This window comes from Conger conger, chromosome 15 (assembly GCF_963514075.1).
Source record: "Conger conger chromosome 15, fConCon1.1, whole genome shotgun sequence".
Taxonomy (NCBI): domain Eukaryota; kingdom Metazoa; phylum Chordata; class Actinopteri; order Anguilliformes; family Congridae; genus Conger; species Conger conger.
Window position 1 is genome coordinate 14,279,337 of NC_083774.1, and position 17,813 is coordinate 14,297,149.

The 17,813-nt window shown below is 41.8% G+C and overlaps 1 protein-coding gene across 1 annotated transcript in view; it reads right to left on the reverse strand.

The window, feature by feature from the left end:
* The window catches only part of b4galnt4a (beta-1,4-N-acetyl-galactosaminyl transferase 4a), a 152,709-nt gene that overhangs the window by 68,438 nt on the left and 66,458 nt on the right, over window positions 1–17,813 (reverse strand). Inside the window, exon 4 of the mRNA XM_061222114.1 lies at window positions 4,548–4,646. Within this exon, the coding sequence (XP_061078098.1) occupies window positions 4,548–4,646 (99 nt within the window). The remainder of the gene's footprint in view (window positions 1–4,547; window positions 4,647–17,813) is intronic.

Sequence of the window (17,813 nt, forward strand, 5' to 3'; positions counted from 1 at the left end):
AGAGAGACTGCAGAAAGAGACGGAGATAAGCCCTGCTCATTTCACAAACGTAGGATGAGGACTATGGAAATGAGGGGGTTTGGAAAGAGGAAGAATGGCTGAAAAACAGAAAGTGAAGAAAAAAAAACTCCTAGGTTTCAAAAGTACCGGGGAGGGGTGAACGCTCATGAAAACACCAGTGAGTTTGTGTTAGGAGTGTGGGTGTGTGTAGGGAGTGTGAGTGTGTGTAGGGGTGTGAGTTTGTGTAGGGAGTGTGAGTTTGTTTAGGGAGTATGAGTTTGTGTAAGAAGTGTGAGTTTGTGTAAAAGGTGTGAGTTTGTGTAAGGGGTGTGAGTTTGTGTAGGGAGTCTTTGTGTAAGGAGTGTGAGTGTGTAAGCAGTATGAGTTTGTGTAGGGAGTGAGTTTGTGTAAGCAGTATGAGTTTGTGTAGGGGGTGAGTTTGCGTAAGCAGTATCGAGTTTATGTCGGGAGTGTGAGTTTGTGTAAGAAGAGCGTTTGGAAAAGAGATTGACACCCCCTTGCAGAGACCCGCAGGCCCACAGAACATTCTGAGAGCGGGACGCTGAGTGATGCAGCCGGGTTTGACCTCCACGCTGGGCAGAACGTAGTGTCCATCTGCTTCCCTCTCCTGCCCCGTGGAACCGTGACAGAGTCAACAGCACTGTCCCAGAAACATTTCCAACAATGCCAGGCCTGACAGGAGATTCAATTCCAAGAGGATCCTTACAACAGACACTAATATTCATGCTGAACAGAACAGAAATGGATGGCAAAGTGGCTCCTCACCAACACAAAAAAAACCCAAATCAAATCTGTATCTTTCATTAGCATTGAGGAGCACGCTTGCATTTATTTTTTTGGGGGAAATTTGGACAGTGTGACAAAAGCCAAGTGAAGACCTCGGCGCATTAGCATTTCAGCACATTCAGCTAAAAGGCCTTGTGAATATACAGCACTTCATTTCAAAAGCGATCAAGCAATGCTCCCTCACAGTAATGGAATATACGGCGATATACTGCACAGGCACAGACTTTTTGGAAAATAAAATTTTCACAGCAATGTATTTTAATATATGCCGATATCGTAAAGCTGCAATAATTTGCATAGTTGTCCTTATATTATGAAGTATCACAATATCTGTTCTGTTTCTGACAATAATTTCAATATGCTGCAGTGTATTCATTTATTTATTTCCATAAGCGGAGATACGCTAGGGAGATGTGCACCATTGCCTCTGATATGTAAACCCTGGTCATGTGTGTGTGATTATCATGCAATAAACAATCATGCTAATCACCACCACCTTTTGGCCTGCGTTATATGGGCCACAAAACTCCATAAAGATAATTAATGTAAGGAGTAATGAGCCAGCTAGCCTCAGCAGAGACGTCCATTATAGGATAATGGGGTTTGGCAGCCACAGCAATACTCTGGCTCTGAGTCTGAACCCTGACTTTCTGTGTGCATGCCGGAATGTGACTCCGGCAAAGAGTTGCACTGTGACTCGTTCGGTTTTAAGCTCCACATGCATAAGTCTGATATAGCGAGTCACAGTTCAGCTCCACATGCATGAGTCTGATACAGAGAGTCACAGTTCAGCTCCACATTCATGAGTCTGATACAGAGATTCACAGTTCAGCTCCACATTCATGAGTCTCATACAGCGAGTCACAGTTCAGCTCCACATGCATAAGTCTGATATAGCGAGTCACAGTTCAGCTCCACATGCATGAGTCTGGTACAGAGAGTCACAGTTCAGCTCCACATGCATGAGTCTGATACAGAGAGTGACAGTTGAGCTCCACGTACATGAGTCTGATACAGAGAGTCAAAAAATGAGTCACATGTGGAGCTCAACTGTGACTCTCTGTATCAGACTCATGTACGTGGAGCTCAACTGTCACTCTCTGTATCAGACTCATGCATGTGGAGCTGAACTGTGACTCGCTATATCAGACTTATGCATGTGGAGCTGAACTGTGACTCGCTGTATGAGACTCATGAATGTGGAGCTGAACTGTGAATCTCTGTATCAGACTCATGAATGTGGAGCTGAACTGTGACTCTCTGTATCAGACTCATGCATGTGGAGCTGAACTGTGACTCGCTATATCAGACTTATGCATGTGGAGCTGAACTGTGACTCTCTGTACCAGACTCATGAATGTGGAGCTGAACTGTGACTCTCTGTACCAGACTCATGTATGTGGAGCTGAACTGTGACTCTCTGTACCAGACTCATGCATGTGGAGCTGAACTGTGACTCGCTATATCAGACTCATGAATGTGGGGCCCTCATACAATGCCTGCACAGGCCAGATAGAGGCAGGGTACTTCCTCTTGCAGGTCCTACATACAGTAGGCAAACAGCATGTAAACGCACTTCAAAACACAAAAAATGTGTATCTGAAATATTAAAAAGCAGAGCACTGGTTCAAGTAGCAAACTTTCATATATCTTCTGAGAGCATGTCCTCAGAGTCTCAAAGAAACATTTCTCCTCCAGGGACAGTTTCCAAATGCTTATCGACTTGCTTTTTCCAGCAAAATTAAACAAAACCAATTTCAAGCTGCAATTAGAGATACAGCACATGTCAAATGATAATAGAAAAGAAAAATAAAGATCGTTTTTACAGAGAACAGCCCGTGGCCATTCTTACTCTACTACATTAAAAAAATAAAAATAAAACAATTTATCCTAATGTATTCCACAGGCCTGTTAAGAACTGCGTCCTTCACTGCCACTGACATTCCGGCGTGTTCTGTCCTGATTCCAAAACTTCTCTGGCAGCTCAATACCAAAACTATACCCATGCTATACCCACCAAAACCATACCCAATGCCGAAGTCTAATTAAGATTACCTGCTAGACAAGGCTGTCCCTTTCCCATAATTCAAGTGCCGTCATTTTAATAATTGTAAAATGGCACCCTTGCCACTGAGAAACGGACAAAAAAAAGTATTTCACTGTGGATTTACTGTGCTTCATTGCACTGTCCCCAGAGCAAAACTGAATAGAATAAAACAGACTTCATTCAGATTAAACTGGGCACTCACATTCAGTGCCACCCTCTCCAAGCCTAAAACTTGCAGGTCTTATTTAATGGTTTGGTTATCGGTTCAAAAAGAGCCTGGGAGATTTCAAAATAAAAACATTTAGTCGCACCAACATCATTACCCAAGACTCAGCAACCAAATTAGTCAAGTGAATATACCTTCAGTTGAGCACTGGGGGGCCTGTAGCGTAGTGGTTAAGGTAAACGACTGGGACCCGCAAGGTTGATAAGATCCTCACAGCCGTTGGGCCCTTGAGCAAGGCCCTTAACCCTGCATTGCTCCAGGGGAGGATTGTCTCCTGCTTAGTCTAATCAACTGTACGTCGCTTTGGATAAGAGCGTCTGCCAAATGACATGTAATACAATGTAACGTTTATCATACAGTATGTTCTAGAAGAGGACGCAGATGCTGGATGTGGAGAAGAGTGTCTGAGCACAGGCCTGTAATCCTGTCTCCACCGGTCCTGTGTACAGCAGCCTGCCAGAACCGTCCCCAGTGTCTGCAGCGGGGGGGCAATCCCTGCGGACCGAGCTACGGCTTTCAGGCTACGCTGTAATTTAACCGCAACGCTCTTCAATCCCTCGTATCCGTGACAACGATGGCGGATCCCAGCATGCCCTTCCTGCACCACCTGTCCCTGTAATTCCCACCTGGGACACAGGGACTCTAAGAGGGACAATGTATAGACCTGTAACCATGGTAAATGGTGAATGTCTGCATTTATATAGCACCTTTATCCAAAGCTCTGTACAACGGATGCTTCTCATTCACCCATACACACACTCACACTCAACACTCACACACCAGGGATCAAACCAGCAACCTCCCGACCGCCCGATTATTACCTCCTGAGCCAATTTCGCCCCCTACAGTAGGTGCAGTAGGAGCAAGCAAACGACATGCGCGGCAGAGACGTCTCAGAGACTCAGAAGGACAGGGTCGCGAGTGCCCGTCCCCATTTGTCTTTACGACCTTTAAAAGCAGCCTTTCTCGATAACTGAAATGCACCCTGACGGCACGGAAAAATGCCACAAATGGACACCACTGATTGCCCATTTCACCTCCAGGTTGACAGCTCTGCGTTTTTATATAACACACACAGGGCCGGCCAAAGTGCTGCTTTTTCCAAATCCATCCAGACATGAGAAGCGAACAACAAAAAAACTATTAAAGAAATATACAGCGCACTCGTGTCAGGATTTTGAAATAATTAGGTGTTCAAAAGAATTGCGTCTTATCCGAACAGCCAAAAGCCATTTCTGAAGCTCACTTACTGGTCTTATTGAGAGATTTTGCTCACTAATAGCAGTGTGGTTTTCTTTAAGTGCTGAGTCACTGCACAGCAAACAGGGGGGTCTCTGACTCCAATATGTACAACACAGTGGCATGAAAACTGCACTCGCGGCATTTCAAAACACTTTACACAAGCTCATCGAAAGTCAACGAGTGACATCACATTGCCCGTATTTTTTATGCAGTCTGTGGTCTTACCTCTGGTTTCCATGGTAACTTGGTCAGCTTCTGGGTGAGAAACTTCTTCATATCTGCTATGTCTTTTCCCTCCTCTTCCAGTGTGTTGGACTCATCCTCCTGCAAAAGAAAAAAAAAAAACATTCCTCAAAGACTGAGATGAGTTTATTGCCTTGACACACAAGAAATCAGAGACAGATACGGAAGGGTTAATCTCGCAAAAGGAGATGTAGGGAGAGAGGGGTTAACTTCCCAGAGGTGTAGGTGAGAGAGGGAGAGAGAGAGAGAGAGAGAGAGAGAGAGAGAGAGAGCGGGAGGAAGGGAGGGAGAGAGAGAGAGAGAGGGAGGGAGGGAGAGAGAGAGGGAGAGATGGAGGGAGGGATGGAGGGAGAGACAGAGAGAGGGAGGGAGAGAGAGAGGGAGAGAGAGAGGGAGGGATGGAGTGAGAGACAGAGAGAGGGAGGGAGAGAGAGAGAGGTAGGGAGGGAAGGAAGGAAATATAGAAATATAGCAAAGGCATGCTAAATTTAAGGCTGTGTAAGTCAAAGTTCCACCACACCAGGATTCATGAAACCGGTAATTGCTGCCTTGCTGAATGAATCATAAACAGTGGCTCATAATAACTTCTCATACCCAGAGCAACAAGGAGAGTCTTTGCTTTCAACCAACATCCTTCCTTTATGCCTTTGCTACTCCTGTTCGATTTGATGTGTCTTTGTCCGAGGAAAACAAAAACACATTTGATTTGACGTCAGCGCAGTGGTGCCTCAGACGTTTCAGGACAGCTGGGCTTGTGAGCGTGGCCCCCCAGATCAGACCGGCCCCGCACTGTGGATGACTGCATGCTGAGGACATCTCCACGGGCCATGAAGGAAGCCCACCTTGAGACAGATGCACTGACCTGGCTCATCGACCGGTTTCGATAGGCTGCTGCAATGGTCACACGCAAGTTGCCATAGTAGCATAAATAAATAAATAAATTTTAAAAAAGGTTTTGTGCAAAATATTGTATTTTCATTGGGGTTTTTGTCACAGTGTGGTATATATCGAGACAACAGCTAAACCCTTCGTGAGAAACACGAATCCTTTCTTTTAATCTACGTCCTCAGAGCAACAAAACGAGTATTAATCAGGATCGCGCCAAACTACCGCTAAAGAAAATGAGCCTATAAAATGCAGCAGATCGCCCATAATCAGATGTTCATCACGCTCTCATAATTGCAATAAGCCGCTGGCATGCAGTTTAAGCTATGTGATAATAACCATGAAGAATAATCCCAAATATATTTCGTGTTCGCTGGGATGAAAATGATCACGTGTCATCCGAAGCGGCGAACCGTGACATTCCGGGTCAGAGAAAAGCCGCGATGCAAAGTCACAATTACAACTGCGGCGTCAAATCCCGCCGCCAGCGCACCCCTAATCCCCCGCGTTTTACTCTTCCCGCTGTAATCCCAAATACGTCCCCGTCATCCAGCGGGGCTCTAAGCACAATACCTTACGGAGACAACGGAGGAAATAACAAGGGTTTCCGTTCATGAAATACCGTAAACCTACATCAACCAGGAGAGTAGGCCTCACAGACAATGCGACGCACTCCAATTAGCAGACTCGGGGCCGCCAGACAGCTCCAGCCCCACGAGGAGCCCGCATTTTCAAAAAACGGCGGCCCTGCTAAAACGTATGCCGTTCCCACGAGTCCCTTTGAACTTGTTTTTTTTTTTTTACCAGCAGGGAAAAAACGTGCAGTGTTTTAAGGGGGCATTAAAAAACATGGAACAAATAAGCAACTACAATCCTTAAAGAGTCCTGGCGGTTGAAGAGACGAAGTGTTGTCACGTAAGGACAGCATCTGGATAAGTGACAGAGAAAAATAAAAAGCGCTACTAAAATAAGTCCCCAGACTGCGACACAAATTTTCCTTTTTTTTTACCTTTGCCACTTCTAAGTGAAAAAGATGAAGGGCTGTCTCTTGTAATGACAAGTAAATGTGACAGCTGGCTCTATTCGTATCTGCAAGGGAATACATGAAGGCGACAGGCTCATTCAAAAGAATATAGAGCACACTCACACCCAGACATACACGCACACATGCGCACACACGCACACGCCACGTGAAACTACAAATACATTTCTGTAACAATACAATTCTGGAAGAATGATTCTGTATAAATCATTTGCAGTGGAATACAAGGTACAAGCAATGCTTTATTGGAAGAATTGCATGGAAAAGAGAACCATCCTCTAATAGGCTAATTAGGCACAGTATTTCAGGGTACTAATGCTCTCCAACGAATGGTGTCAGTCAAATACGTAGATAAATAAACAATAATTTTAAAAAGGCGGTCTGCATTGGATATGCATAGCTTATAATTTTAGGCCCATACAGCAATTCCCTAGTATCAAGGATATTCCATATCCAAGGTTACTAGATCAATGATAGACCTACTGGCAACCTAGCAAAGTGCATGAGTGAGTCATTTTGTTACTGATGATTTTACCGATTACATTGCTGCATTTGTCTTCATGTCAGAACATTTCGTAATTCATTGGGGTTCGTATTAAAAAGGTGAGCACAGGAACGACCTTGTGAGAGGGACAGAGAGGACAATCCAGTCGAATATCCACCAGAAGCTTTGGTTGCATTTTTCCCCATTTCAAATAATTAACTGTGCTGCAAAATTTAGTGCGTTGCAATATTGTTAATTGAAAAGCTAATCTGTGGGAGCCTTTAAGACCCTATCAAGAACAGGCCAAGCGCATTAAACACTTTTTAAAATAGCAATGATCTAATGTTGTCAATGGCCAAATTTGTAACTGCCACACAGAGTAACTGATTACTGAAAAAACATGAATAGTTAATCATGGCCTAGAATAGTCTCCTCACATCCACACGGCGCAGGAACTGTATATTAAATTCTCTAAAAGCAGTACGATTCATTAATTATGGACAGGGTCGCGAGTGCCCATCCCCGTTAATTATTATCTACTGATGTTGAGAGAGAACCTGTAACATACATGGCCAAGCATATTGTATGTGCTACATGCGCCCTTTGATTGAATATTGTACATTCATTTCCTATGTCCTTTGTATTCACAAGCGTGAACTCCCATCACAGAGATCCCTTTGCAATTAATGAATCACGCTGCTTTGCAAAGTCAATATTGAGTCGGCAGTCACAAGCGTAGGTGATGCTGACACTAATACACAGAACAATGTCCTCTCTCTTTGTGTCAAGAAATGTTTCCTTTCCCTTAAGATTTATTCTCCAATGGTCCGCTATTCTTTCAAATGCTTAGCAGAGCAGCAAGACTGCCGCCGTAGCCTGGATCCTGGACACTAAGTAACACACACCTTAACACAGGTAGCCTTTAGCCACTGGGACATAACAGTGTCAAAACATAAATCAGACCAATAAATCAGAAATTTACCAGAACATTGTCCATTCATTATACTACATTAAAGGTACAGCAATAGATAAAATAAGTATAGCTTGCTAGCTATTAGGATTTGCATAGTTCAGGTTATTGTATTTCCTTAAGTTTCAGAAACAATGTTTTTTGTTTCTTAAACTATTTCCAGCAGCTTTACTTACTAATTTAAGCATTGTATAAAAATGCTGACTTTTTAAATAGAGAAAAAGCAAAAAATTATGTTAGTGGAGCTTGCATTCATAAAACAAAGAAGACTGAACCTACAATACAGGTAACAATAAACAAATAATACAAAATCAATTGATAGGATCAACTATTAATTCCATGTATTATAGGTGAATTGGGTGTATTGGTTTTATCGATTGTACTCAAAGTATCCAAGAGACATGTTGTGCTAATGCCCAGAGCTATAAACTCAGCATATGTCAGCATCTCCGCCTGTATTCCTTCTGCAGACTGAAGCTTCAAATCTGTCTAATATCCTGTGCTCCCACTGTGACCCCTATAAAAAGTGGTTTGAACCACAGCCAATAGCTGTATGTATACTGCCAACTTCTCACTATCGAGGTTCGAACAGTATTCCATGAAATACAGCGATCATAACCCTCTCTAATGGGTGGCAGTAACATGTGCTGCCAATCCAGAAAGCCAACTTCATGCGAAGAACAGTAGTATTCATCCACCATGCCAATTTTAGTCCAATTCATAAATACAGGATGTCTTGAACAGGCAGACTGTTTCATGGAAAGCCAAATAATAAATCATCGACTTCCATCTCCTTAGCATTTTTGCTTCACAATATCTGTAATAAAAGGCCACTTGAAAGCACAGGTGAACTGCGGTGCAGTTTTTAAAGCCAGTTCAACAGCAGCTTGACATGTCCAGCCATAAATTATTTGCCTATTCCCTGTTTCTGTGAGTCTGTTCAGTTAGTACAACAGTGAGATGCACTCCTAAAGAGATAAAATTAGAAGGTAATTTTCAGGGGTGTTAAACTTAAGAATACCGCGGCAGGAAAAAAGGTGAAAGGCTTGTTGTACAAGGTCCATTCCAAGGAGGAATTAAATCCCGATGCCACCTTGTAGCGTAGTGGTTAAGGTACATGACTGGGACCCGCAAGGTCGGTGGTTCGATCCCCGGTGTAGCCACAATAAGATCCACACAGCCGTTGGGCCCCTGAGCAAGGCCCTTAACCCTGCATTGCTCCAGGGGAGGATTGTCTCCTGCTCAGTCTAATCAACTGTATGTCGCTCTGGATAAGAGTATCTGCCAAATGCCACTAATGTAATGTAATGTGCCAACTGTGAATGGGAGTCCCACAGGATGATGGGTAATCGGCCAGAGTATCATCTAAGGAAGAGAGGGATTCATAGTGTTCTCTGCTGTTTTCTCAAGTTATGGTTGTCTTACATGTCTTACAGTATTTGTTGCATCCCTCATCCAAAACACTCTCAGCTATGCATTGTTATAACATTTAGCGTGGGTGTGGTTGCCCTCGTGATGCAAAATGTGACACGTGTCTCTCAGGCATATTTTGCACGACGGGAGACCGATATGTACTGTAGAAGACCAGTACATTGAAATTTTGGGACTATGCTATCAATGGAGAAACGTTCCATCAGAAATAGATTTTGGGGAGAAGGCTGAAGGCTGAAGGCTGCTGTGAGGAGTTTGGAATGGTTTGAGCTCAATCATTTCTGTTCAGTATATATTGTTAGATAGAACACAATTAAAGACTTCTGAGAAGTCTATCTCAGAAGAGGACAGGTTTTGGCCGTGCTGTACAATGAGTGGAAAGGATAACTGGATAAAAAAAATACTGAAATAAAGCTAATTCCTTGTGCCAGGTTACAGAGAAGAACAAAAGCACTCCACCCCAGATGTATCCTGGAATTTGGAAACAGCTGAAAACAGGACTTGAGAGTATCAGAGAGGTTAATTATTGCCCCTCATTAACTACAAACGAGGCAAGCGCACAAGCGGAAATCTGGGGCATATGTTATAGCCGTCTGCCTCCAAGCAGAGTGAAATAGTCTCAGCCCATTTTCAGTTTATGCAACCTGTGAAATAAAGGTTAATAACTCAAGTGAAGTAATGACTTTATCCTGCTTTCTTCCCTTCATTAAACCCCATAAAATGCCAGTGACATACTTAATTTAAACAGGGAGAAATGAGTTACATTATTCTTTTATAGTGCATTTATTTATCACAGGAAATAAACATGCTCACAATTTTCCCCCTGTTAACACGCCCTATAACTCATTCACCAAGCTGACTTGTAATTGGTATCTAAAATCATGAGGATATAACGTGAAGTACCTGCTCAAGGTACAACAACATTCAAGACACATCGGGAATTTAACCCATGACCTTAAGGTTCGGAGGTCACACGAATCACAAAAACTCACTCACGTGTCTAAATAGGCGCTTCCACAACAGGACAAAATTATGGGATTGTGGGAGACCCGGAATGTTCCATGTGAGTCCAAACGCAGTTCAGCAAGCAGAGGCTATCGAAACCTGAGGCACATCAGAGAAATGTCTCAGATTCAATCTGACTGCGCTGCGCTTCGTTGTCAACTTTGAGAGACGGTTTTAAACCAAGCATTACATTCTTTTCAATCAACACAATGTCCACAAATCCCGAAACTCGATGTTTCACAAGCCGTGAACTCGGCCTCGGTGTCTGACATTCACTGTAATAAAATAATTCCCTCCTGTCGGCCCTACGCATAAGCTCCAGCGAGGATCCCGTGGATACTCAAACTCTCCAAACACTCCAAAAAAAAGGAAAATAAAAACAAAAACAAGTGCAACATTTTTCAAGAATAAATAAAATATGAAGAGGGCACTCTGTCTGTTGCTCTCTGTGCATGATCTTCAGACAGGTGGTTGACATGCTGAAGGTGATGTTTACTGTGAGGCTTTGAGCATTCATAAGTGCAGATGTGCTTGGAGCACCAGTCGAGAGGTAGACGGGTCTGATTCAACAACACGCCACAGCTAACACGGACTGCCGATAGCGGCTCACTCTTTCCTCATTACAAAGAGCCATTCCCTCACATCTTCAGACAAGTGGGGCATTTCTCCAAAAAAGGAGGGTTAACAACAAGAGCAAGAGAGTCCTGGAGCTTAACGGCTGTTTGGCTTCACTGAGACAGCAAAACAAACCACTGCCAGATCTTCCACTTCAATCAAAGCTGAAGTAATGTCATAAAATTAAATACAGTGGGGTGCAAAAATTTGAGCACCCCTGGTCTGTTACAATGAATCTGTATGTGATCGAAAGCAAGCCTGATCTGTGTTAAACATGAGACCTTTCTGCAAATTTTGAAGCAAGATTGGTTTTTATTTTCATGTTTTACTGTTTATAAATGATAAAAAGATAAAGGGCTCTGTGAAAAAGTTTAATACCCTTTTGGATTATTCTTTGTTACTTTTTAAAAAGATGATTACTAAGGCCCAGGTGATTTACTTGTCAGGTGAGATGAGTCAGGTGAGTATGATTCCTTGGAGTTTTTGCTTTAAAATTTGAAGAAATGTGTCATGTTTAATGGTAAAGGTACAACGGGCAAGATTTTTGTGTTAAAACATTGTTACAAGACCATTGAAAATCCCTTTGTATCATTGAAAGGCTCACTGACATTTTGACTCTGACCCTGCCTGTGTTTATAATCCTTAAATTCAGGTTTCAAAATATGCAGTTGACGGGCCGGCACTCTACCAAAACATTGTATAGCTATACAATAATTCAAGCTCATTGGTTGAAAATGAGTTCTAATTGCCACAACCAATGGTGTTTCAACATCAGCGCATTCACAGGGAAGGGGGAGGGATAAACAGTGTTGTGGTTTAAGCGTGTTTGTTGCCGCAATTCCTCTCTTGACCGTTAGAAGTCAGAAATGACCTATTGTACCTTTAACATTTAGAGGTCAGGTTCGCTTCTGTTCACTTCAATATTAATTGTAAAAGGCTTTTTGACCAGGTGTGCCAACATTTTTGCACACTACTGTATAATATAGGAAATTTGTGCCAGGCCATAAACACACAGGCTGGTGAAAGTGTCCTTCTTCAAACAGTTATTATCCAGACGTAATAAAACTTATATTTAAAAAGTGCTAAGCTATGCGTCTTTTCATATTATGCTGTGCATAAAAACTACAGATAACTGGAAATACAGCCAGTGTAAAAAATGATGGTGACACGTTGTGGTGACATTTTTAGAAGCATTATCTAGCATTGCGTTTCAAGTCTGAATTAATCTCAGCCTCCACTGCTATAAATACGTACAGTAGCATAGCAGAAAGTGTGACATTAAAGGAAACAGCTCATATGAGTTTTCTTTTTTCATTAGTTGCTGATAATGAAGTCAAATGTACAGTAATAGATTTATCTATTACTATGTAAAGAGAACACATTACAGAATAGCCAAACTATGTCAAATTATGTGCTTGGAAGAATAGGCTATTGCCCCCTAGTACACATACTTATAGTTTACTACTTATACATAAATACTGTATACTGAGCCTCACTCTCTCTCTCTCGCTCTCTCACACACACACACACACACTAAAACACACAGAAATATATGCACACACATCATTTTTCTCACTATATTCAATATTTAAAAAATATGTTATTAATATATATATTAATAATTTTTGAATGAGTATCATGCTATGGAGGTGACATTAATTAGAAAGGTCAAATGATCCTACTATGACTAAAGTGTTTGACAACACAATGTTTTTGACACTTAAAATTAAACAGAAATAGAAAAGATATAGAAAATAAATAATTGGGGGTAAAAACAAGAAGATTCAATTCAAAGAAGATCAATTTGCCTAGTAATGTTCAGTATAGGCATCACTTTGAATATTAAAACCGCCAGTGTGGCGAATGCAGATAATGAGTCCATGCAGCACTTGTGGTTATTGTTGTCCTTTTTGTGCCTCAAGCACAAAAGGTCAAATCAGAGGGCAAGCTCTGAGGTTGACCTGCAGTGTGAGTAACTGCCATCCCCCTGCTTGCCCCCATCCTCATTAGAGTGAGTGATGGCAGCTCCCATTCTCTCTTTGGAAAAAAAAACTACACTTCCCATGCTGCCTTGTAAATCACCAGGCAATGACAGAGGGAAATGGCATGTAATAATGCACATGATTAAATAATGCATGCTCATAGAAGGTGCCAGAAGATTACAGGAAGTGATAAATACCAATAAAGCAAAAGTGTAAAGACGATTAACCAAATTCAATAACAGCAACCATAGAGGTGAAGACATAATAGGTTGATTACTAAGAAAAATACAGAACTTAAGCTTGCTACATATTGGAATTAGGTACTGTCTATGAGAAATGTGCATTTACACAATCTTGTCAAAACCAATAAAGAGAAAGCATTATTTCTTATTTTGGGGTGGGTGGGAAGGGGTATTTTTGAGTGACAGCATAAATCTGTCAACATTAATATCCCAAAGCTGTCAGTGAACATAAACTGCCTAACACATCACTATGGTCCCAGAAAACTCAGCCCGTTTCCATGACAGAAGTGTGAGGCCGGTGTATTTGGCATCCAGCCAACACAGGGTGACCTCTGGGCATTTTACTGTCCAGCTGATGCAGAGGGGGACACGGCAGACCGCTTGCGGCTCACGCATCACACCTCCCTCATTTAAACACTCCACCCATCCCCATCCGCCTCTACCCCACCTCTCTCCCGCCTTTAATGCCAGATTCCCGCGGTTAGTTCTGATTTAACGTGGGCCTGGAGCTGCCACTGTTTTTGTGCCTGGGACAAGACCACCTGGAAGACTGAACCGGGCCAGTGGTGATGCAGACTCCGCAAGCTGAATTTCATAGAGGGCGTGGCAGCTCCAGGCAAAAAGAAGATGGTCACTGATGGGAGCACATTGCAGGAAATGGGTAAACACACACCTGCTGACCACACACATGTGCACACATAAACACACACACACACACACACACACACACACGCGCACACATACAGGAGGGAACCCTAGAGGAAGAGTGGCTCCCATTCAACACATGTCACCATTTCTCAAGATCTCCCTCTAAAACTGTGTGAGGCATCAGTGACCACACCTAGCGAGTTGCAGAATGCAGCGATAGCATTTTTTTCAATATTATTTTACAAGCAGTGTTTTACATTCAAACACGACTTCTGAATTTGATTATACTGCATCACAATATTATGTATTAATTTTTATTGCCAACATATATTTGGTTCTGTTTAATTTGATTTTACATAAAGTGCACAGATCCCAACACTGACCCCTGGGGGACCCACATCTCCCACCCTCACTCTGTCATTATGCTGTTCTCTACCGTGGAAACTGAATCCAATCTGGAATGATTTACACCTTCATGATGAGTCACTGATATGGTACTTTGTCAAATGCTTTCTGAAAATCTAATAATACAATATCGCAAACACCAATGCCATCAAAGCATTTTGTAGCATCCTCAAAGAAGCCTTGAAAATCAGTCAAGTCTCCAGTCTGAAAATATGGAAAACATATTTTAACAATATATAAACAAGTATTCTCCCAATTTTTAACTGTTTGTATGCCATAAGGGCATACTGACTTACTCGTCTTAAGATAAAAATTTAAAAAAGAAACATCCCTTTATCCCTTATCTATATATCCTCTGAATCCTCCCTGGGTATGATATAATTATAGGCAGAGCTGTAATCTTTTCCACGGTGAAGCACCAAGCAGAGTAGCTGCTAAGGGCATCAGTGATATCTTTATTGTTACAAAGTAAAGCCTCTTCTCAACAACCTTCCAATTACAGTACTTTCTGCATCTTGATATGTCTTCCCAATTTTTTGGCTTTAAAACTTTTCAAAGAACCTTTTAGTCACCATTGTTTCTTTTTTGTACACTTCTGCTCATTTCTACAGTATGATACCTTATTGTAAAAAGTAAAAATACAAAATAGCTTAAATATATCACAAAACATTTACTCCAAATCCCCGCTTGTTCCACACAGGAATATTTCAAATAAATACATTACCCAGGTCTGTCCTAGTGTGACATGCAGATATGTTTTATAGTCGGATTAAAAATGCTGCCATTTCTGTCTCCGCTATCTCCATCATGTTTCCGACACAAATTAATGCAAGTCATTGACAGTCAGTGGTGATTACCCAGCAATGACCCTGCTTTCATTAAATTGGTAAGGTCATCTCTTGCAGCCTGGCAACCAAAGCTGTCTACAATTTTTATACATGGTCTTATATACACTGGGAAGTTTTTTCTTTATTAATGCTTGGCATATGCTCACTGTCCCTCTTTCCCTCTCTACCTGTAGATACGCTAATGATTACCTCATTTATTTAATGGACACCCTTGTCCCGAGCAACATAGATATTTTACATTTCTTGTCTGTTATCGATGACAGGGCAGCCTGTAGCGTAGTGGTTAAGGTAAATGACTGGGACACACAAGGTCAGTGGTTCTAATCCCAGTGTAGCCACAATAAGATCTGCACAGCCATTAGGCCCTTGAGCAAGGCCCTTAACCCTGCATTGCTCCAGGGGAGGATTGTCTCCTGCTTAGTCTAATCAACTGTACGTCGCTCTGGATAAGAGCGTCTGCCAAATGCCAATAATGTAATGTAATGTAATGACACATATGGTCATGTAATGAAGAAATTCAGGCTAAGTACATTGTACTAAGTACAACAGTTCAATTCTCCACTATCCTCATAAACGCTCTAACATTTGCTAAGATTGTAAGACCTTAATGAGTACACCACACAAAGATGGGAACACTGCACTGTGCTCTGATCTCCACTCAGAAGACACAGCTGTTAAGACGCATCCAGACCGGGAAGGAGCAGGAGCTAAATTTGTTTCTTTTGATTTGTGACAATGTCACCTTAGGATGTTCAGTGCTGTCGCACAGCATGTATTCTTACTTCAGCTTTGAGAGCTAAAAACAGAAACCAAGGTTCTGAAATTGTGTGACATGTAAATACACAGGTGCATTCTGCAGAGAGGAGACTGGAGTATTAAAATTATAATTGAAGATGATGTATTTTTTACATAGTTCCAGAGTTTATGCACAGCTTAAAAGCAGTCTATGCAGGCAGGGTAATGGCAGACGGGCTGTCAGCCGGCTCTTACCAAATACACATCTTGAAAAGCAAAGGATTTTTTTTAATGCTGTCTAGTACATTTTTTATTTTTTTTAACTGCAGATCCCTAAGAATTTTCAGTGAAACATCAAACAAACAAAAAAAATAATGTTCAGATGATATTATTTTTATTTTATTCTTTTCAAATATTTTTAAAAATCAGCAGTAACCCTACAAGAAGTATACTGGTGTCTAATGGGTGGTTTATGCGTTTCAAAAATAATGATTTAGCCATGGTTTGAAAGTGCTGCCTCAAAACAATCGTGTTCTCAAGGTTTCTGGTCACATTATTGAACACTGAAGCACATCTGACCTGAAGCGCAGCATTATACAACAGACATGGAGTAGCCAGTGCCCAAAAATCAATATAACCTGCTGGGTTAAGCCAGGACTAGGACCACCTCCACCAGACTGCACAGTACAGCTCACCAGTAGGCCAATGGTGTACTCTCTGTGATGCAGAGGTTCCTGCAGACATAAAGGCTTTATATGATCATTTAGGGCTACAACTACCCGTGGGTCAAACATATTAGGTTGTAAACTGTTCTTTTTGAAAGACATTTTAATTGATTTGAATATCTTTTTAAATGCGGTTGTTCTCATGCTTACGCATGGTCCGTGATCGCCCCCTCCCCCCCAGTTCATGCTCTTCATGGCCACCAAAATCCTACAGCCGCTCCTCTCTGACTTAACCCAAAACTAACCTGATTTACTAAGGCTATAGCTAATTACGCAATCATTCTGCATAGGAATGAGAGCTGAAAAGGCACAGTTGAGAAAAGTCCAGTTTAGTGCACTGAAAATCTTCATTATACGTGGGGAAATGAATGTACAATATCTTCTGGTGCACAGTAAGACTGTATCCAGCACTATGAACAGCGCACAGCAAAATGCGGATTGTGATATTCCAGCTGTGGAGGCAATTTTCGATTGAATTAATCCAGATGCGAGATAAGCTGTGATTGTAATGTGGCAAGGAGCTTGAATATTGCTGGGACAGAATGAGAATGTTGTGTCATAGGTCCTCTCAGAAGAGTCATTATTTCTAAGGCTGGGTGTTTGTCATAGCAGTTGCAGGTGTCAGAGATTCCATGATTTTTGTCTTTTTTTTTGACAGTTCCCCATTTTTAGCGCTTTCTGTGATTTTTCAGCTGTTTTGTGCGGTGACTATGAGGCGGCCTGCAGTCAGCCATTGTCATCAAATGTTTGACGGCCCCTGTCGACAGTCTTGATGCTGCTCACTCTTTCTCCTGTAGCTGCGGCAATGCTGTCAGTGTTGTCGGTGACAACAGGTGCTCCATCAAAGACAGAAACCGTTCAATGTAGCCCACAACATGCACCAAATAGAACTTTAAACAAATAAAAAAACAAGGAACTATGTTTTGCTTGTTTTAGTAATGCAATTTGAGCATGCTCTGTTTCAAACAATGTTTTTGTAAAAAGCAAAAAGCATGCTCTTTCTGCGATGGACAAAACTGATTAAATGCAGGAACCGCTCAATGCATTTATTCCTATTTTGTACTAGCAGCAACTGCCGGCTGATCGTTTAAGCACTTGTTACTGTTGTGACAGTTGTGTTATTTCAATAATTTCCCTCTGCTGCGGATGAGATATATTGCTTAATTTCTGCCTCTTTTCCAGTTTTCTGCGATTTTGTGACTGCTCTGTGACTTTAGACAGTATATTCTGT